This window comes from Lygodium microphyllum, chromosome 23 (genome assembly GCF_053477565.2).
Source record: "Lygodium microphyllum isolate KBCC chromosome 23, Lygodium_microphyllum_v1.1.10, whole genome shotgun sequence".
Lineage (NCBI taxonomy): Eukaryota > Viridiplantae > Streptophyta > Polypodiopsida > Schizaeales > Lygodiaceae > Lygodium > Lygodium microphyllum.
In genome coordinates this window covers 58,694,457-58,717,038 of record NC_141157.1, presented here as the reverse complement: position 1 = coordinate 58,717,038, position 22,582 = coordinate 58,694,457, and the positions used below count along the sequence as shown (strand labels likewise).

Genomic DNA, 22,582 nt, shown 5'->3' with positions numbered 1-22,582 from the left:
TTGTCATAGCGAGGGGATGTCGTGGGGGGGGGGGCAAGCTGCTGTGGCAGCGAAATGTCGTAGCAGGCTGCGAGCTGTGGTAGCGGACGGATGTCGTGGAGGGGCGAGCTGTCGTGCCAACGAACTGTCATGGCGGGCTGCCAATGGGAGAAGAAATGTCGCGGCGAGCTATCGTGGCAAAACGGCTGTCGTGGCGGAATGTCATGGCGGGCTGCCGACGGGGGGCAAAATGTCGTCGGGGGGTGAGAGCTATCCTAGCGGGCGCTAGTGATGGCACGATAGCGTGAGCAGATGTGAAACGACGTGACGGGGGGGGATGTGCAGCTCACGACGTGACGGGTGTTGAGCCACTAATTAATAACTATCTTGCTCTAATTTGAAGTATAAAGAGATGTAGGCTTATCTCTCTTCAAATTCAATAACCCATTGCTCTTGCTTTAGGACATTGATTGCAAGATTGCACTCAATCACTGTGCGTGCAATTTCAATGTCCGCGAGTCGTTGCCTTTCTCTAAGAAAGGCAACTGATCCACACATATAACTGGGAGCTTGAGAGAGACGATTGTTTCTCCGGCACCGCATGAGCCTCCACTCTTTGTCTTTTACCGGAGCCAGATGAGGATGTGGAGCCCCCACCACCAATGGTAGAGGCCTCTCACGCATCGGTTGAAGATCCACCCACATTGGATGCTTCCTCGTTAGTAGGCATAAGAGTTGGTGCCAATAAGCCACTTCCTCCTCCTCTTGTGGATCCCCCTCTCAACTTGGTGAGAATCTCCACCGCAATGTTTTGAGGGATCTCCTTGCATGGAGCAACTTGAGTCTTGAAAGAGGCCCGAGAGAGAGAGAGAGAGAGAGAGAGTCTCGATGGTGGACACTCTAGATGATGCATTTCTACTAGCACTGGCAATGCGTGTGGCTCATCTTATTCAAGAGTTTCAGTTGAAATCGTGTCAACGGGCCAAATTGCAGCATCTGACGGAGACTTTGCAAGATAGTGCGTGTCAGACTCATAAGTTCTTTTGAGCTCTCCATGCCTCTCCTGCTCGAGAGAATATCACCAGACTCCAGGATGCAGAAGGCCACCTGGTCCTTGATCCGCAGACTATTGTGCATATGTGTAGGAATTACTTCCTCGACCTTCTTGGTTCCACTTCTCCACCTTCAGCCCAAACTACTCAGGCCCGTTCCGTTTTTTATGACCTGGTTCGTAATCAGGTTCCGCAAGACATGCAAGCCACTATGGAATCAGATATTTGTGAGGCGGAGGTTATGGATGTTTTATTACACCTACCCAAGGATAAAAGCCCTGGCTGGGATGGTCTCACCAATGAGTTCTTTGAGGCTTTTGCTACCCAACTGGCGAAACCATTGAAGGCTTTGTTTCAACAGGTGTGGGAAACGAGGATCATGCCTTCCTCATGGAAAGAAGGACTTATCAAACTGCTTCCAAAGGTTCCTTCGCCGTCTACGTTGAAACATTGGCGCCCAATTTCTTTGATGGGTTCTATATATAAAATCTTTTCCAAAGTAATGGCGAATCGACTCCATAAGCATCTCCCTACCATTGTGCACCCTCTCCAATATGGTTTCATTAAGGGCCCAAACATTCTGCACAATGTATTAAATGCGCAACTGGCGATTGATTATGCAAGGCATTCTAATCAGGAGGTCGTACTGATTCAATTGGACCTGGAAAAGGCTTTTGACTATCTGGACTGGTCTTTTGCTGAACTTATGTCTGCTATGGGCTTTGGCGCTCGGATGTCTCGTTTGATCTACACCATCAGTGCTGTGGCATCTTTGCGAGTCATGCTGAATGGAGGCGTTACCGAGCCATTTGTCCTTGCCCGCTCTGTCAGACAGGGGTGCCCTTTGAGCCCTCTCTTCTTTGCCCTTGCGACTCATCCAGTTCTTTCGATGTTATCTCATATGGCAACTTCCACTCAGTTGGCTGGATTGTCGCTTCCTTCTGGACAACATTTCATTAGTCAATCCTTGGCTGATGATAGTTTTATGATTCTACGGGCAGATAAGGATAACCTTCGCAAAGCATTGGATGTTTGGGCTCTCTTTGGTCAGGCTTCCGGCCTTCGCATCAATGCGTTGAAATCAGCCATTCTCAACTGCACGGAGTCGGATTTGCAGTCATTGAACTGTCAGGGTATCCTTGTGCCTCGTGGCTCCATTGTCAGGCATCTTGGCTACCCCTTGGGCGTTGATGTTCCCCCAAAGCAGCTTCTACAGTGGACTACTCAGAAACTGGCGACTAAGTTCCTGTATTGGAAGTCTCAGGCTTGGCCATTCCATGTTCGCCTCAAAGTAGCCCAGACAATTATGTTGCCGATGCTCACATATTTCTTGCGCTTGCTGCCCTGGACTACTACTACTCTGAATGCTCTGACTCAGTTTATTCATTTTATGTTATGGAAGAAAGATTCCTTGCATGCAGGCATTTCCTGGATTTCTTGGTCGCATGCGTGCACCCCCAAACGCATGGGTGGAGGAGCTATTTTGGATACCCAAACTGACATGCTGGCCCTCCGTTGGTCTCTTTTCCGCGCCATGTGCTCAGATCATCATCCGTGGGTCGTTATAGCCCATTATTTCCTTGAGGAGCATGGGCTTTGGCATGGCAATACCCAAATCCAGAGTTCATGGTGGTATGTTCTTCATGCCAATTCTCAATTCTCTTGTTCCTCTTCATCACTGCTTGCCCATTTGGTATGTTCCAGGAAACTGGTCCTCCGGAAGGCTCAGTGGCATCCGGTGGAGGATCGCTTAGCTACTAATTCTTTTCAACTGGAATTGCTGGCAGTCTTGCGGTTACTTTCATGGGAAGGTAAACAAGAGCTTCGACCACAATTCAACCGTATCGCACGTTTGGGCTTAACTTCAGTCGCAGATGCCACCCTTGCCAGTCGCAATGTGTTAATATCATTTCGTACAGCCAGGAGGATCTTTAGGATCTCTCATGGATACAGGCATTTATGGGAACAGCTTTTGATGTTGCTCCAGAGCAGACAACCCTTTCTTGCCCTTGCTTCGGATCGTCTTTGGCAGGATTGGGACTTTGAAGGCTGGCTGAGTTTCGGCAAAGCTTCCGCTAGCCAGGTCTATCATCTTCTGATTAAAGATCATCACTGGCTGGTCACTAAAGCTAATGCTCTATGGGGATTGCATAAATCCCGGTCATGGTGGAGGGCAACTGTAATGGAAGGGTGGCTGAACAAGACAACCTTCAAATATAAGGTCTTTCTTTGGAGGGTGATGATTGGGGGTCTTCCGCTTGCTTCGGCTCTTTCCAAGCGACGAATATCCAATGGCAACTGTTTCTATTGCACCACCAGTGTCGAATCTGCACGTCACCGATTTATTTCTTGCCCTATCGCTAAGAAAATATGGTCGTTCTTGTCAGCCATTTGGAGAGCGGTGGTTGGTTTCTCGCTAAGGCCCTTTGATTGGGTCTTTGTGCAGCCCAAATACCCAACACCGGCACAGCCACATATGAAGCTCGTGTTTCACTTTCTTAGATATTGGGGCTGTTGGCATAACTGGATCATTCCGAATGCTTTTCTTTTTTATTCCCCCTGTAATGTTCAGCGGCATATTGCTAGGCTTAAGGGTCTCTTGTATTGGCAGATGGATCTTCTTTAGCATTCTGACTTACTTTCTCGGGAGGACTTGCGTCCCTGGCATATGGCAATTTCCTCTACATCTTTGCCATGACCTTGTAACTCTTAGAACTAGAACCGTTTCACATGATGGCTTAGTGCCATCATGTATCTTGTAATCAAGTAAACTTGTACTTTTTTTCGTAATTAATACAATTACCTTTTACGAAAAAAAGAGAGAGAGTCTCGACTCTTGAAACTTGAGTCTTGAAAGTTGAAAGGGAGGGAGACTCCAGAGACCCGAGGGTTGGGATAAAGTTGAAAGAGCAAGAGTGAGAGAGAGGGAATGGGAGATGAGAATGTCAAATGCTTTGATAGGGTGCGGGATAGAGGGGATGGGAGATGAGATTTGAGAATGACAAATGCTTTGATAGGGTGCGGGAAAGAGGGGATGGGAGGTGAGATTCGAGAATGACAAATCACAAGTCCATTCAAGAATCAAGATCCAAGAGAGGAAGATGAAATTGGCAACTTGTAAGTGCTTGCTGAATTGGTGTGGAAGTATAGAGGAGAGGAGCACCTTTTGTAGATGAGAGAAGGGTCAAAGTTCAAACAGTGAAAGAGAGAGGGGTCAACGGTCAAAGAGAGGGCTACAAGCTAGAAGGAATCCAAAGAGAGGGCTGCAAGCTGGAAGGAATCCAAAGAGGAGCACCTTTTGCATGGCTGGAATTTGGAAAAGGAGGTGGGATGAGGTATCCAAGACTTCCCACCCCCCCAAAAAGTGCAACAGTCCAAGAAACGCGGGAAACACAGGACGCGGGGGCGCAAGAAACGCTGAATGAGGACGCGTAGGCTAGGTGGCCCAAATAGGCTTGTTTTAACGTACGAATTCATACCGTATAGTACCGTACGGATCGTACCGTATGGACTGTTTCGTACATCGTACGGAAGCAACTATAAGATTAGGTTCGATCCTAATGTAGAGATCGACATTAGAGATAGAGTTGCGGCCTTGACGGCCTCATCTTTGGCGTACCAATTGGTAGGCCACCAATCACCAATGCACACACTAAAAGACATGATACAGGTAGCTCTCATTGCCACTCCAACGAGAGTTACAAAGGTAACCCCATTGGGGAAAGGGTGTTTCAAGGTCAGCTTTAGCATAGTAGAGCAATCTACAGCAGCGCTTGCCACTAGCCCATTAATCGTGTAAAACTGTAGTTGCCTTCTTTGATAGATGGATTGAGGGCAAGGTCTATTCCACGCTTTGAGATAGCACAACTATCACAGTACATCTACACGCCCTTGACGAGTATTTCTTGACTCATGTAGCCCAAATTTGCAAAGCCTTTGGGCATTTCATTCAGTAGGATAGGACCTTCGTAGATGCGGTGCTGGAGGGACGACCTCAACAAAGGCAAAAAGGCATTGTTTATGCACAATAATATCTCAAGGAGAGGACACATAATAGTGACTTTGGGCACCACAACCTAGCTCAAAGACAAAGGTCCTATTGGAAGCGACCAAGATGTAGATGCAAGTATCTCCTATCACTTTGCAAACAAGGAGATGAGGGTGATTGAGGTATCGGATTTTTCTTAGACAATGTGGATAAAAGACATTTGCAACATATGGAAGATGCTTGCTAATATTATCAATAGGTTCTTTTGAGAACTTAGATGTAGACAAGCCATAAACCAGCACAATACCCTACCCTCAAAGCCTCTATCTAACATAAATAGAGATCATTGATACTCTCAAAGGTAGATGAGGGAGATTATATGGAAACTCAGAGCGCTCACAAAAGAGGAGAGAGGTTTTCCTAGCTATAAAATATCCATGGACTTCATTCTACCGGAACCTGATGTGGCATTATAGCCCCTCAAATTTGGCTCTTCATTGAGGCAATACTGCAATATGTTCTTCCTTAAGAGTGATCAGCCTTTCTAATACCTCTGATGCTACTCTTTCTATAGTTTTAGCTTCTAGTACTGATGGCATACTAAGTAGCTAAGTTATTTGGCTAAGTTGTGATAAATAAAACTTTCGTTATTGGGTTAAAAAAGAGTACCTGCTTGGTTACAGTAGAGCATGGTTATCACATTCAATGGCATCCAATGCTAGTACGGTACTAATCACACTAATTAATCTTCGACGTACTTTTGATGCTAGTACGGTACTAATTTTAAGTCCTAAATGTTAGGACCTAAAACAATACACTCCCCATGTTTAGAGTCTTTTACTAGGAGATTCCATATGGAGAGCTTGAGGATAGAGAGCTTGAGAGCTTGAGGATGAGAGGGTGGAGAGGATAAGGCTTGAACATAGAGAGGATAGAGACGGTAGAGTGCTTGAGAAGAGAGAGTTTGGGAGAAGAGAGCTTGAAAGTCAAGCTTCAAATTTGAAATTGAAATGAGAGAGGGAAAAAGAGAGAGAGAGTCCATTGTAAGAAGAAGTGTTGTGGGGGGGGGGGGGGGGGGGGGGGGTTGGTTGTTGTGTGTGTGTGTGTGCGTGCGTGTGCACAGAGGGTGCTGCTGGTTGTGCAGATGTGTTGTGTAAGAGGAAGCCTAAACAATACCTGCAACAACCACAAATTGTCACATATGGGAACTTCAAAACAGTCAAACAATTCGGATCAAACACCATCATAAGGCATTGGATGAGCCATACTGGAAGGACGGATCAGACTAGTCCATTTCTCCATCAGACGTGTACAACTATGCGATAGAGTACTTGTCAAAATCTCCAGATGTGGAGAGACTGAGGAGACACAAAGATATTGTGCCTCCAGATCCCTCAAAGGCAGATAGATGCACTCAGACTATAGACCAGCAGCATAAGTCAACCTTTCAGACACATTCATACTTGGACAACAATTTTCCAAACCCTTAGAAGCAGACAAGGTAGATCATATTGTGATTCAAAGCATATGAAGAGGAGATAAGAAGCATTTCATGCAATCTAGGACTCAAGTACCTTCCATCTAGGGAATCCACAGAGTTTGGCATTATAGACTGCCAAACTGGTTATTCTGATATACCTTCACTGATTCATTGTGCTCTTTTATTTTTTGGTATATCTCAATTGTGTTAAAACCTTGGTGATGTCTAACATGGACAGGTTTTTAGAGTAAATTGCTTTCATTGAAAAAAAAAAGCAGCAAAGTGTTCACCATCTTCTATATGTTCATGTGAAAGTTGAACATTTTAGCTATGTGAGAACATGATATGATTTTAAAAAAAGCAGCAAAGTGTTCGCCATCTTCTATATGTTCATGTGAAAGTTGAACATTTTAGCTATGTGAGAACATGATATGAGTAAACACGAGAATGAAGTAGAAGGGTGGGATCGTGTGGCACATACATGTACATTGAAGTCATACTCTGCACTTGTTGGGAGCAGCTTTCGAAGTACAAAAACCTGCAGCAATATAATTAATTTACTGAGATAAAATTTCACTCCTTTCTTGAATGACAAGATCATTCATCACCATTCCATGGCTTGTGTGATCAACTAAACTAAAATAAGACTGCCAGAAAAACTCCCAAAGGTAATCAAGTGACAAGACCAGTATGTCCATTCATCAACAATTCTGTGAAACTGCAACCAGATGCAAAACCCTTCAATAATCACCTCGCCAGGAGTTTCTAGCACAGGCTGCATATGTGTTGACCCTATTATCAACTTTGGAGCATCATCCACCAACTTATGATACCTTCAAAGATCAACAAAATGTCAACATGAGGTGAAACAGCATAAGAATAGAGCAGGCATAATTGCAGTAGAGAACAAGAGTAAGAGAACAGAATGAGCTGAACAAGAAGAATGCACTTCTCTTTTGATGAATTGATTAAATGATCAATACAAAATCATGATGTGATATTACCACTTGATGGTTGAATTCAACAGTAAAGCACACCAATCAAGGAGCTACATTAGCTTTGTAAACACAGAGCAAGCAGAAGCTCAGAAGTTGTTTCACACCAAGAAGGTACTCCAACAGTCTTATTTTCAAAAGCAACAAAATACTTGCTAACTCTTCTTTTATCAATAGCAAGCTTCATGCCAACGAGCTCACACACTTGCAGATGACTTTTGGCACGCCCTCCAAATATCATGATTAATTTTATTGTACAGATTATTTTGTATTTTTCCAAATATCAGGAAGCCAACTTGGCCTGCCTTGGTTTCCCTATACTCATACAGACAAGGACACAACTAGCATCATTTAGCTGCAACAAGCACCCCACATTATTTGACTCAAACTATCATAAATAGGTTCCATGCCCAACACTCCAAAGGAGTCTATCCTATGTAGGCCCCGTGCATTAAGTTCAGGAAGACTAAAGACCCTGCCTGAAGCACTCCTCAGGAAAGAGCTGAGAGCACTGTAGAGTGTATTCTAGATTCTCTGGTGAGAAGGCTGAACACTGAGAGGGATAAAACTCTCTTAACAGGCCCTATCTGGGCCCTTGAAGAAAAGACAAGCAAAGCTGGAGAGGTGCATGCAGCACGCCCAGCCGTCCCTCCAGTATGCAGTGGGTGGCTAGGATTGCTTTCCACAATAGTATTTTAATGGGCATTCAAATTTGTTCAAATCAAGGCACAATGCTGCTGCTTTCTAGCTGCTCCTCACAAGCTGCCAATTAGCTTCCAGATCCTTGTCATCCTGCTGTGGCAGGTCTTTTGCTCAAAATGTGAGCAATCAACCACTCAAACACTAATTCCTTTTTTCAAAGAAAAGAGATTTCTATTCATTAGCACCTTAGAAAAATCCCTCCCAAAGTAAAATACACAAAATAAGCAATGTACAATAATGCAATGATATACATCAAAGATAAAAGTTAAAGTTTACTGATCAAAAGCCAATCAGGCAGTCTGTAACTTATGTTACTCTAAATGGAAGAAGGTGCCACAATCCCTAGTATAAAGAAAAGCACCTCTTCTCCTTCTAAAGCACTGAGAGTCACCATGTAATTTCTCACATCCCCGAGGAGCATATGGATGATCTCTCTCCAAATCCGAGAGTCCCTAGAGGGTCTCTCTACAGTCAGTATGTCCTGCAAATCTATGATATGACCGCATCTCACCCCAAGGAACATATGGATGATCCCTCTTCAAATCCAAGAGCCCCTAGAGCGTCGGTCTACAGTAGGTGTGTCCTGCAAATCTATGCCATGACCGCATCTCACTATTTAGATGAACCAAGCTAAAATACTAGCAATTGGCTCCCACCTGCGATAATCTCCCTCGGTCCAGTCTATCTACAATAAGTCTGGCTAGGGAATCCTGCTCAAGTGCTGTCTAGAAATAAAACAGGACTGGTTTCCCTGAAAATCCTTGTATCCACATGTTGGACCTCTGTCCATGACCCAAGCTTTTGTGCCCCAAGTCACTATCATAGTCTCAGCTTAAATAGAACCCCACCATAAGGGCTCTCTCCTTCACACACCTCGGTGCCGGGACAATCCAATAAGCAGTGCCTTTGTGTATCCTATCCCCTGATCTGAAGATGAACTCCTGCCAAGGTGCCTACTCTCCTGTAATGATATCAATGCATCTACCCCTCTTATCTTGCAAAGTCTCTACCATATTGACGTCTGCCCACCATGTAGTGATCAACTTGAGGAAGAGACTGCAAGGGTGGTCCAAACTGTCTCCTATTAGCTGACCATTTGGGTATAGTAAATGGCTCACAAAAAGCAAGGGGAACTTTCAAAAACCGCATCATCAAAGGTCCTATGTTTGTAATTGACATGCTTGAATAGTTTCTTGCATCCATGTGTTACATCTTTCTGTCAGTGTTCATGCTTTCTTGTTCACGCTTCCAATCATTTGTGCATTCTCACAGGTCCTGTACCATACAACTATCTCCAAGGCATAAGTTCACAACCCCTTCAAAACACCTGCCTTGATCACTATGTCTGCTAAGGAAGATGGCAGATTGGTGCTGAAGAAGTTATGATTTATCAAAATCCTACACCTGCAAGCAGTGCTACAGCTCTGGCCCTAGGAGAAGAAGCACACCTATGAGAGGTGCTGAAGCTCTGGCCCTGGAAAAGAAGCACACCTATGAGTGGTGCTTGAAGCTCTAGCCCTGGAAAAGGAGCATTACTTGGAAGAGAAAGCAAGAGGCTTGTGACACAGCACGCCAAAGGACGCTGGCTGGAGATGGGAGGAAGCTGAAGCAAGAAGCAGAAAAACAGTGTCAAGCCACTGATGAGAAGTGAGGAAAAGGGTGGAAAGGGCTCAGAGGCAGCAACAGGCCTGGGGGACGGTGGGCAGGCTGGGGGGTTGAAGATGAGGATGGAGGGACAGCATGGCAGAAAACAAAGAGGCCCAGGCTGAGAAGAAGGCTGAGATTGATGGGAAGGGGCTAGGAGGCAATGAACAGGCCAGATGGCTGTGGTGAGGCAAGGCCAGAGAAGAGAAGGCTGGGGGAGGTGGAAAGATTTAGTTCAGCTGGCTGGCGGGCATTTGGGGGGTTCAGCTCAGTGCTTGACCCATCAAGATGATGCTTGTTCATCTTCTTATCTCTAAGTCTGCCATTAGTTACCCAAAGACTCTGTCAAAAGAAAATTCAATTGCCCTCTATCAACAATCTGTTGCTGCATGGTGCTGCCCCATGCAACAATCTCCATGCATAAGCAACGTCCACAACCCTTCAGGACCCCTGCCTTGATTACTATGTCTGCAAAAAAAGCTGGCAAAGCAGTGCTGAAGAATCTGTCAGAATCCTACACCTGCAGGCTGTGCTACAGCTCTGGCACAGGTAAAGGAGCATGCCTATAGCCCTGGGCAAATGAGCATCACTAAGAGGTGCAGGATGTTGTGTGTCCTACTAAACCCACAATGCTAAACCAATGTATCAAGGAATGGATCAGTAATAGTGTTACGAATAATCACAGAGTTAGAAAGCACAACATTGATTCCTTTCAGGAGTAGGAAGGAGCACCAGAAGATCACTACCCTGCAACATTTACACTGTGCCACCTTTATGAGTCAAAAGCCAAGTTTGTACCAATGGGACCATAAATGAAATGTTTGCCATGCTTGCTACTTAGATTAAGGTGTGGACTAAAAATCCAGACTAAGGAATTTAATGTTGGTGTTAAATCTGTAAGTTTGCTTCAGGGAGATGAATATTTAGGCATGCATGAATGCATAAAAAGCAGCAATGCCTCTTTAGCAGTTGGCCACCTAGAATCTGAGGAACTGAATGCACTGATGTTCCATGGGGAAGTAAAAGCTAGGCACTGACAGAGAATGAGAATTGGTGGTGAAGGAAGGAGCAGGTAGAAAGGAGGGGCAATGAATGAATTATGCAGGGAGGAGGAGGGATGACCAAAAAGTGTGGAGGGCAGTGAAGAGGGTAGCATCAAAGAGAGGAGGAAGGAGATGGGTGACAGTGAGGAGGAAAACAAGCAGTGGGTTAGAGAGAGGAAGGCGTAGCAGTAAGAAGGAAGAGGAGAGACAGAAAGTAGAGAGAATAGAGAGGCAGCAGGGAAGCCATGGGACAGGTGAGGTGAGGAAGAAGCATCCAAACAAAATGAAGAGAAGAGCAAGTGGTCAAAGAAGAAGATACATATAAAGCCAAACTGTGTAGAATGCCTGACAGAGCCACATTCATCACAACGTTTACATTGACAGAATCCCTATATCATACCAGCAAAAATGTAATTTGGTGGCACTAAACAAGCAAAAACCAGTAAGATAACTGAAAGCACATTCCCTTTGCTACACATATTAAACGGTCCAACTAGATCGAAAAAGCTGTATTTGGGTCATAGTTTACTAAAAAACTCCTGACACTCCACTTTTCCGCCCTTTCGTTTGTCATGTTTCCATTCCCCTTTCTATTTCTATTTCTCATCCCTCACATCCATGTAGTTATTGGAAACTCCCCAAAACTCAAAATTAATCTCATTTGTCCATTTCCATTTCTGTTCCCCTTTCATTTTTCCCATTCCCAATAACTATCATTTACATTGCCTTCAATATTGTGATGGAGAATGAAAACAATAAACCACTTCCATGCAATCTTCTGGACAGATGCCATAGCTTCTGTCAAAGAAAGGGCTAAATTAATGTAACTGAAGGATTGTTTGAATGATGAATATCATGCCACAGCATCATAATCCCTTATAGAATGGACAATGACCAGTTTGTAAGCCTAAATACTTTTGAAATGATGTTCCAATGGTAGGTCAAAAAAACTGCATGAAACCATGAGACAAACTTCCAATATGAAGACTAAATCTAGATACCATGTAGCTCAGATTCAGCTTTAAAAATGGTGAGTTTAGAAGCTGGGTAATTGACAAAGATTGGAGGAAAGTTTTGTACTAAATCAAGATGTCAAACCTACATTTCAATGTTTTAGAAGGTGAGTAATTTGCAAAGCGGAAGAAAATCGATTAAGTCCACATCATGCATCTGTTGAGCAGCATGTACACTTGACGCATATTGAATCATTAGAGTGACTTCATTCATAACATGAAATATTTGCACAAAACTAGTAGTAATACAAGTTACAGCATGTTTCTTGTGCAGTTTCATTGTGCAAGCCTTCAGAAAATGCCAACCCTCATTTGGCTAGGGGAGAAAATGTAAGCATACAAATGGTCCAGTTTTCACCCAAGCCATGCATTCATAGAACCCCTGTTAATTTAATTCTCTATTTACCATGGGGAGCTAGCACAAAAAGCCTCAACAGACCTACAAAGCAAGATTTCCAGCTTTCATGCTGAGCTGCAGCTGGCACCACTCTGATCATGATCATCTGTATCCTCCTAGTGGTATATCCAAAGAATCATGAGGTGTCTCTGCAAATGGATCTATCCACAAGCACTCCCCCAGGTCCCACTATAGTCTCTGAAGCAGCCTCCTCCTGTATGCCCAATGTCTCTAGCCATCTATCATAAAAGTTTGAGGGTCTGGGTCTAAGTACCAAGTCCAGTCACAGTGAGCCACAATTCTAATCCTCTACAAAGAACATCTTGTGAACTCCAAGCTGATCCAGATCCTCTTGTCTGAGTCTGCCATCCATGTCTCTTGAGAAAGGCACTCTCTCTGTTGGTAGCTAGAAGGATCTCTTCTCTAGCGAAGAGCCCGATCCATGCCTATGAGGTATCTATGTCAGTCCTCCACTCAGGTGGTACCACCTCCCTGATGGTCTCCTTGGTGGCTCTAGCCCACACAATGTCTCAAAGTCTCTATCTCTGTACATAAGCCAGTAGCTCAAGAAAGGCAAACCAATTCCCCACAATAGAGGCTACCTGTAAAGAGAACCTCCCCAAATTAGGCAAGTCCTCTCTCCAATGGTGTGTCCTCTCACTGTCCTGAGTAGTTAATTGAAGAGAAGTGACTGCCTCAATTTTGCTTCCACTCTGGCAAGTCCAATCTGGTGAAGTCCTAACGATACTGATCTCCATGCCCATATCATAGATGCAGCAAATCTGGCCTCAAAACTATTTTCAAGCCCTTCAGCCTAGATGTGCTCGAATCTACAATCTATGTAGGCTGCCATGGCCCGCCAGGAGTAGGAGCAATATTCTCTAGTCTCCAAAAAAATAGCTTTTTTCAGGACTCCTTGCCCGAAAGGAGGCTCCTCACAATAGCTTCGGCATCAACACACTTCTCTAACTCTCTAGGTTGATGATCTCCAAACCATCCCTGAATCTGGACTGAATGATGATATCCCATGCTACCTTTGCCATTGCAAGACTACAATCTCCACCTGACCAAATGAAATTCCTGATGGGTCTCTTCATCTCGCCAATGCATGACCTAGAGAAGGCCCAACAAGAAGTAATATACCACATGTTGGCTAGCAAAACCTAGTTTGCCACTACCACCCTCCCTACTAGGGACAATCTTGCTTGCTCTGATACAATATCTTCTGCCTTAACATGGTAATTATATTCTGATCTTGCCTCCTTCATAGCATCTATTTCTTCTTTGGCAGCATGCATCCTCTCATCCACCCACCTGCATCTTGGTTGCCTTTTAAAGTGCTACCAATGAGGCTCTAGGAGTCCTCTTCTCTCTAAGAGACCTTCCTTACTGCTCCTTGCTTCCTCTCTGAAAAGAGAGCACACCTCCTAAAAGTCTCGTGCAAGTCTTGAGCCATCATGCCAAATAAGGACTTGCCTTCACAAATCCTTGTAATATCCTTCCTCAATGCTCATCATAATACAAATGTAAAAATTCACTCTTTCTTTTGGCTATTTACACACGGGTTTAGCAGTTGCTGGCCATGATAGAGACCTTGTCTCTTGCACTAGATCTAGGAAGCACGAGAAGACTTAAGAGGCACTGCACATAGGATTGCCCATGGGCCCAAGAGGTTTGTAGGAGAGTCCTTAGGATGGCATTTCACAGCACTGCAGACTGTATGACTGTCATGTGGGGGACAATTGCTTGGGTCATGGACAGAGGGCCAGCTTCTGGCTACAAGGATGTACATGCATGTCATGTCTATCTGGTATCAGGGCAGCTTGTGAGAAGGATTGTCATGTGAGATTTCTCACAGATGTGGACCCAGGGACATTGTCGCAGATGGGAGCTCATAGCTAGCATCATTGCTTGGTACAAGAGGGCAGATAAATGTTGCCATGCTCTTGATTTTTTGGATATATCTACTACAGAGAATCTCTCCAAGATTTGGACAGAGATTGTGCATATTCTTCATGGGAGATGGGAGAGGATATTGTGCACACTCTTTGTGGGAGATGGGAGAGGATGCAAGGCACTACGGAGACTATCAGATCCACATGGACTGGTACTACAGGCCTCCCGAGACTAGTTTTCATCCAAGCCTTGTTACAGACTTCACCTTGTTATATATTTTTTAAATATGGAAGTCCCTTACAGGGCTGTTTTGTACTCCAAATTTTACCCTAGGATATTTTGTTCTGAGATGTATTAATAATAGAATTTTTTCTATTCTCTGAAAAAGAAAATACTGCAGCTTCATGTAAGCCTTTAACAGTAAAAGTTGTCTTCTAATTTTACAATTGGAACAGGTGTTCATATATTGGGTAGATCCAATCAGCCATGGACTATTGAAAAGGTTTAAAAAGTTGACCCAAAATAAAAACAGCCATTGACCATTCAGGCAGATCCAATCAGCAAAACTCTGTTAAACATGTTAAAAGCGTTGAACAAAGTGTAACTTGAAGTTGTATCTCATCTTGCTCCAAAGGAAAATAATCTTGCCTAAGATATGTGAGGCCACCTTGAGAGTTTTTACATATACATGGATCTGTATATCTCTGTAGGGTTATATGTAGTCATATGCATGCATCTATGCACATGTGTGAAATAGCTTTGAGCACTTTACATTTGTCAGGATAATGAGAGGACCGAGTAAGATTGAAAAAGCTAAAACCTATTATCCATTTAAGTGAACTAAAATATATGCGGAACTTAGAAGAATCTAATCATGAATTTATCCAACTAAACTAAATGATACAGAAACTGCCTGACTTTGTTCAAAACAAAAATCGTTGCTAAGGAATATCAGTGATGAGAGTGTTGATGAGGATTAAGAAAGAAAACTTAGTTACACAGCAAATAATAAAGAAACTGCCTGACCTTCGCTCAAAAACAACAAGAGTTGCTGAGGAATTGCTGTGAAGGGAATGTTGAAGGTTTGGTGGCAAGTACAAAAAAGAGTCCACCTATAAAATACATCACGCAATAAATTTTCCTACTCTTGGGTCCACATACAATAGGTTCTTAATTCTACTTTTCACTTTCCATTGTAAGTTCTAACTTTTACTTGTATAACAATTTTCAATTGCTATGGGTTTCCGGATCAAAGCTGATAACCATTGTGGACACATTAGAAACAGAAGCACTCAACAATCCATGACACCATTAACCACTCCAGTTCTCTACAGGCACAGTGAGCATAAGCCAGACTCAGAGGGGGGAAATTATCAGTAATAAGCCTACGTTTCCAACATGATGCCACAAGAGTAGGATAAATATGGACCAAAAACACACATGGACTAATGCTGCTCATAAGCAAAACAGTTATGAACTGGAAAGCAATCATAATGCAGACAATTCTGAGAATAAATCTGGAAATGGGTGAGAAACTATGCAGGTATATAAACTTGTCCTCCCACCTAGATAACCTAAAATCCATGGCATACAATGCACAAGCCATATGCCAGTCAGCAGATATTACTGATTCTAGGATTATGTGTTTTGAATGCAGCCGCATGTACTGTAGTTACAAGTGCATAACCAACATACATTGGCTGGAAAGGATGGACACTTTGCACACTACAATACATTTTATGCAAACACTGAAATTTCGCAGGTCTTGATTTAATAGGTCAAGCATGACTTTACAACCATCCGTGGCTTATAATACTCTCAAGCAAGATGGACTGCAGTTCAAGGTATGATGCATGGTATTCTCTATGAATTTGGAACTCTTCTTGGATTGCAAACATCATCCCATGAGAGCAGATATGTGGTTTTCCCTCAACTTACCTATAATATGTTATCAATTTGAGGAGTGGAGAGAGAGAGAGAGAGAGAGAGAGAGAGCACAGGGACACACACACACACACACAGAAGGGTTTCTGCCCTATGTGAAGATATGCTAGGGTTTGTATTGAGGAAACACAACATGTATGACCATGACTAAAACACAAAGACTCAAATAGTGACAAGCAAAACTCAAACCCTAAACGCAAAACGCAAAGCGCAAACACAGAGACAAACATAGAGAGAAGAAACTCTGAAGTGAATGAATGCTGCGAATGACTTTAAGAGTGTATAGAGTGCCCAAGGGTAGAGCAATGGAGTGTTGGAGAGTGACATCCACCGGAGACGGATCCCGAGTGATGTGACCACCAGTCAGAGTGCCAAAGAGTGCATGAGAGATCATCCCTGCTGTGTCACCTCTGTCATCTAACCTGCAGTGATCAGCGTTTGGTGTTTTCAGCAAAAAGATACAAATGCAGCAATGATGCAGCCGCCAACAGGATGGAGATGGTTGTTAGCTGCCACTAGGTGGAGAAAAGGGCCAAACGCAGGCTGCACACTAGCGCCTGATGCAGAGAGGAGGGCTGCCACCTGTTACCTGGCTAATGGAGTGCTGAATGCAAGCAAGAGAAGGTAGTCTGTGAGTTGGCAATGGCAGATGGACCAAACACAGCAGAGGAGTGAGAACCTGCACAAAAGGGATGAGGCTGAATGGTGGGCAGCCTGTCTATTAATAGATCTTAAAGGTTGCTCCAAAAAATAGGAGTTTAGGGAACCATTGAAACTCTCCCAAACTGCGCACCAATTTTGTGTTTTTGATTAATTAAGCGTATTTTGGGGCTGTTTAAAGATGCTAATCAGCTACAAAGTGTGTTTTCACTTACCATCCTCTCTCAAGCCCAAAATTGAGCCTACAAGGGAAGGCCTATGATGTTTACCCCAAGGCATCCCACCCCAAAGCAACCAAGGCATCGGACAAAGGGTGCATGTTGGCTACCTAGTGGCTTACCAAGACTACAAAGGCAATGGTTCTCTTACCAAGGGAGTCCAAGTAGTCAACCCAGAGAGGATAAGGCATCAGACAAAGAGTGCTCGTCGGCTGGCCAGTGGCCTACCAAGCCCAACAAAGGTGAATGGAACCACATTGAATATTTTTTTGTGCATTGTTTTTGGTTGGAAAGTCAATTTGAGGGGTGGCAACCAATTAAGTAATAGTTATCCAAAAGACGGGAGTAGAGATGGTACATCCAACACATCACAAAACAGTACAAGCATACCCAACCACTCGAGGATGTTGATGATGAGGAAAAGGTGATGAAGTATCATGGAAAGAAGAATGGTGGTGTAATTTGCCAGTCGAAATAGCTTAGGACCCGTCCAATGGTGTTTTGCACAATGGGATGCATAGTATGCTACATGCTGAAGAATGCTCATGCAGCAACTGCCACTTGGACAATGTCCCTCATGGGAAAATTGTTCACTTGCCCAAGTATACTAGTACAAAGATGATGAGATCATGCAATGCATAAGTGAAGGTAGAACAAGGGAAGGAAGGCCAATGTCGAAGACAAATGCCAATAACCTATAGAATACCAAGAATGGTAGAAACCCCCTCTCAACCTGGATGTTGATGCCAAAGAAGGATAAGAAGCATCACGATATCGGTCTACGTGTAGTGCCAAGAACCATGTGGATGAAGATGATGAAGCATCCGAACTAGAATAGCAAGGATATAAGACACCGACATGATAGCATCAAGAGAGATGCTACAAGATCCATCGCCGGAGGGGAGGCCTCCATTCTGGTAGAAGAGCAAAACTCCATGGAACCATGGAAGCAATGATGTGCAGCTCTTGTCTCCAGCTTAAGGAGAACTGATGCAAACCTGCATGTTAGCCCTACATTGAAATACAAAATCTGCAAGCATAGAGGTGAGCAGTGAGATGCTCCAAAAAACAAAATTCAAAGTACAAGAAAGCAAAGCTAAGTGCAATGCAATGAGTGTGTAAGTATGCAACACAAATCTGAAAGGAAAAGGCTACATGTGTGCTCACCATCGCATATGGCAAGGTAGGGAAGTGGTCCTAGAAGGTACAATGGATGCATAGAGTGTAGTAGGTGAGCCGCTAGCAGACCAATCAACTAATTCTTTAGGAGTAGTAAAGGAGATAAACAGTCTAGAGTGTCCCCACACCACATCTCTAGTAGCCACTAGGGCAAATGGAGCAGAGGGTGTGGCAGTAGGAGGCATAACCTCATTGGACTAGCCAATTGAAGTAGAGGGAGTCACAACAATCTACTATGGTTTTCTAGATGGGAGACCGCGGCTCTTGATACAACACTCCTCGTCCACATGGCTTGATCTCTGGCAATATGTACAAAACCTATTATTCTTAAGAATTTGCTACCAAGGGGGTCATGTTTCTTTGTTTCCATCAAAGAAAGGGGTGTCACCCTTGTTTTGGCTTGCCTTCATAACTTGCAAGTTATTGCCACTATTGATTTTATCCTCTTGAAGAAGACGCAACCAACCCTCACCCCTCTGAATGGATGTGTGTGGAGGACTTCTTGTGGACTTAATCATACAGCCTTGCGTAACGCAAAAACTCACACTCAAACTCATAGAAGGTCGACAATCTAGGTAATGAGATAATGTGTTGGATAAAATGGAAGTATTTGTCGGGTTTCAAGAAGAACGTAACTTGATCGTCATCTAACTTCGAGGAGCCAATAGAGGCAAATTCAACGAGTAACTGCTGATATTCAACCAACTTAACTTTCAGATCATCACTGTCCTTAATGGAAAACTCCTGAAGCTCAAAATCGAGATTGATATGTCGAGTGCGATCTCGTGCTGCATAGCAGTCAATGAGATGACTCCCATCACTAAAATGTGAGGGGAAAATGTTGTAACTGAGAGTGCAATTCAACAAGCAACCGCTACATTAACTCAACATAGCCATGGCATTGCGGGCTCTCCATTGATCAAGGTGAGCTAATTGACGGTCCGATATGGGCTCCGTACCAACGATGAGATCCCAAAGTCCTTCAGATTCAAGCACTTGTCACATGAAATTTGATCAAGTAGTGAAATTTGACCTGTTAAAACAAGTCTTATCCATGAGGGCATTCTTGACCATTGCAACAAGAGTAGTAGTGCTAGGAGATAGAGAAGGTGTGTAATGGGGGTAGGGTAGATAAGGGGAATAAGGTAGGGGAGTGGAGTATACTTGGGAAGCAAACCCGAAGTGCACACCATGCATACGAGAAGTATGCACAATGATTTCAAATGTGGGTATGGGCAGATTGGATATGGGCATGGTAACTGCGTGAGGAGCCCAGGATGGAGCAAAGGATGGATGCCCCTACTTCTTAAAGGTCATGTGTGTATATGTGTGTTGGGGAGGGGGAGGGGAAGGGGTTGTTGTGAGTGTCTAGGGGTAGGGAGAGGAACGCCCATCACAACCATCCCAAAGTGGAAAAATGTGGTAAAGTGGAGTCATATGGAAGGTACAGTGTTAAAGGGTGGCATTTCCTCTAACGATGCACCAAGAGGTGTACTAAATGAAGGATAGGTAGATGGTGGGATGGGGAATGAGAAAGTGCTGAGAACAGAGATGGAAGATCCAACCTGTTGAGAAACCCTTCACCTGCAATTTGCGTTTTTGCGTTTTTGCGTTTTGCGTTTAGGATTTGCAGCCCCAAAAAGGGGCACCATCCTAGTCTGACTATGCCTATTTATAGGCCACTCTCTCATTCATTCCTCACAGCTAATTCATTCAGTCCACCACCTCTTCTCTCTAGCCTCTCCACTACCCTCAAACCCCTTCAGGAGGACATTGCGGTTCGTGGTTCGTGGTTGTCTTCATCATCTTCCTTGTGCTACGGCACCCTTGGTCCCTTATATCACATTCACTCCATGATTCGGAACTTCATCATTCCATTCATCAGAGTTTCTTCTCTCTTCTCTTCTCTTCTCCATGTTTATCGAGTTCACTCCGTGTTTCTCCCCACCAACCCTAGTATCTCACTGGTATGTCATCTTTTGACATGGTATCAGAGTTGGATCTGCTCACCTAGCAACGAAGATCCTCCTCCACTCTAGTGAAGGCAAAGACCGGTGGTGGGTTCGGCATCCACTTCTCTTCTTTTTCTACTGCATCAAAATCTCTTTTTTGCAGATTTCAGGTGTTCAGCTTGCTGCCCATACCTCGTTCGCGGAGGATATCTCAACCAAAGCTGTCCATTGCTGTCTCCATCAGTTGGCGCTTGATTTCCAACCCTCTTCACACAGTTTGGAGCTGATTCCAGCCAGGCAACTGTTGTTCCTGTGCAGACCTGCTGCCGTACAGCCTGCCACATCATCACAGCCCTGCTGCCTGCATTTTTTAGTCTTTCTCTCTCCTGCAGGCTGTCCTGCCTACGTTTTTAGTATTTCACTCTCCTGCTGCCTATCTTGCTCTCCTGCTGCCTGTCCTGCCTGTGTTTTTAGTCTTTCTCTCCCCTGCAAGCTGTCTTGCCTGCGTTTTTTGTCTTTCTCTCACCTATTTCTTACGTTTTTAGTCTTTCTCTCTCCTCACCTGCGTTTTTCTACTGGTTGCAACCTCTTACTGCTGGTCGCATCCTCCTCCCACTGACAGTTCATTTCCAACCCTTCCACTACCCTCCCACCCCTTAAGGCGGACATTGCGGTTCGTGCTTCACACTGCCCTCACACCCCTTGAGGTGGACATTGCGGTTCGTGGTTCATGGTGGCTAATCTCTTCCTTCTTCAGCAAGGCACACTGGTATCCATGGCTTCTTTACCAACAGATGACCATACTACTGGGTGCTTCTATTGCGACATCACCGAACACACCACCAATGCTTGCCGACTTCGACCCTTGCTCCCCACCTCCCTGGAGTATATGCGTCTTCCACCAAGCACTCCTTGTGGCACCTCTCCTTTCTAGGCCATAGAGATTGTTCTACGTCGGCTATCAAAGTACTATGCTCAAGGCAATAAGACACATCCAATACGCACTAAGTTCTTTCAAGCACATGGAGGATCGATTGGCGCTACGACCTCTTGGAGATCGTCGCAATGCCAGCGGCAGTCTTCTTCCACTTATTTTCAGGTACAATGGCTTCCACGACCTATGAATCTGCAGTCCGATCCATCGAGAGACAATGATTGTTTGATACCGTCTCCTCGTCAGTCTGCTCCTTCCAGAGACAATGGCTGCTCGACTCCTTCCTCTTCTTTGACTACCCAGTCTGCTCCATTGAGAGACAACGACTGTTGTCCACCTCTTGCTCATTCTAAGCCTCACCCTTCCCCACCCTCGACTACTTAGGTTCGAGAGGCTACCTCTAGGAGCTCTTCGACACCCCCAATACCTTCATCGGCCCGACCGGCGGCATTTTCTTTGTTATCAGACATTTTAGAGTCCGTGATCCATGAGTTTTTGAATTTCCCATCTACTACAGAGGGGGAACTCAGAGGGGAATGTTGTTTCTTTGCCCTCAAAGGGGGCATCTACTTCTTCTTCCACTTCAGCAAGGGCCCCTCCACCTCCCACCTTAGAGAGGGAACCTACTCCACATGAAGTTCTTCACCCATCCTCTACTTTCTTGGGGTGAATGTCTTCGACCAGTCATCTCTTCTACTGATACCCAGGATCTTCAGGTACCACCTAGATCGGGACCTCAGAGGTTTAACCGCGACTTGGTGACGAGGCCTTCGTATTTCTTCTAGCATGGATGCACGGAGCTAGTGGCTTCTCTCCCAAGGTTGAGTTTTGGGTTCTCCGATTCACTCTGTCTATTGTTCTTTACTGCAGGTTCCCTTTCCGGTGGAAATCTTGGATCTTAGGGATCCTCTACATCTTCTTCCTCCTCTTCTCTTCTTGCCTTGGTCACTTGGTTAGCATGGAGCCACTTCCCAAGATCGAGTACGAGCATATCCTTATGGTTCTCGGCACCACACAAAGTCCGATATTCCTCCTATGCATTGCATGCTTTCATCATCTTTGTACTAGGGCACTTGGGCAAGTGAACAATTTCCTCGCGAGGGACACTATCCAAGTGGCACCTGGTGCATGAGCATTCTTCAGCATGTAGCATTGCATCTCCACCTCACTCTTCTCTTCTTCCCCTTTTTGGGCTTGAGAGGGGGTGTTGAGAAACCCTTCACCCACAGTTTGCGTTTTTTGTGTTTCTATATTTTGTATTTAGGGTTTGCAGCCCCTAAAAGGGGCACTATCCTAGTCTGACTATGCCTATTTGTAGGCCACTCTCTCATTCATTCCTTACGGCCGATTCATTCAGTCTGTCACCTCTTCTCTCCAGCCTCTCCACTACCCTCACACCCCTTCACGAGGACATTGCGGTTCGTGGTTCGTGGATGTCTTCGTCATCTTTCTTGTGCTACAGCACCCTTGGTCCCTTGTATCACATTCACTCCATGATTCGGAACT

General features: G+C 44.5%; 1 protein-coding gene across 2 annotated transcripts in view; it reads right to left on the bottom strand.

Moving 5' to 3' along the window:
• Positions 1–22,582, bottom strand: part of UGLYAH (ureidoglycine aminohydrolase) — a 190,880-nt gene that overhangs the window by 42,847 nt on the left and 125,451 nt on the right. For both annotated transcript variants that reach the window (XR_015688130.1, XM_087664414.1), the window contains exons 7-9: positions 15,216–15,301; positions 7,251–7,332; positions 6,981–7,037 (exon numbers count right to left, since the gene is read on the bottom strand). Coding sequence is in view for 1 of the 2 variants with exons in the window: in XM_087664414.1 (XP_087520540.1) it covers positions 6,981–7,037; positions 7,251–7,332; positions 15,216–15,301 (225 nt within the window). In the remaining variant the exon portion in view is untranslated. The remainder of the gene's footprint in view (positions 1–6,980; positions 7,038–7,250; positions 7,333–15,215; positions 15,302–22,582) is intronic.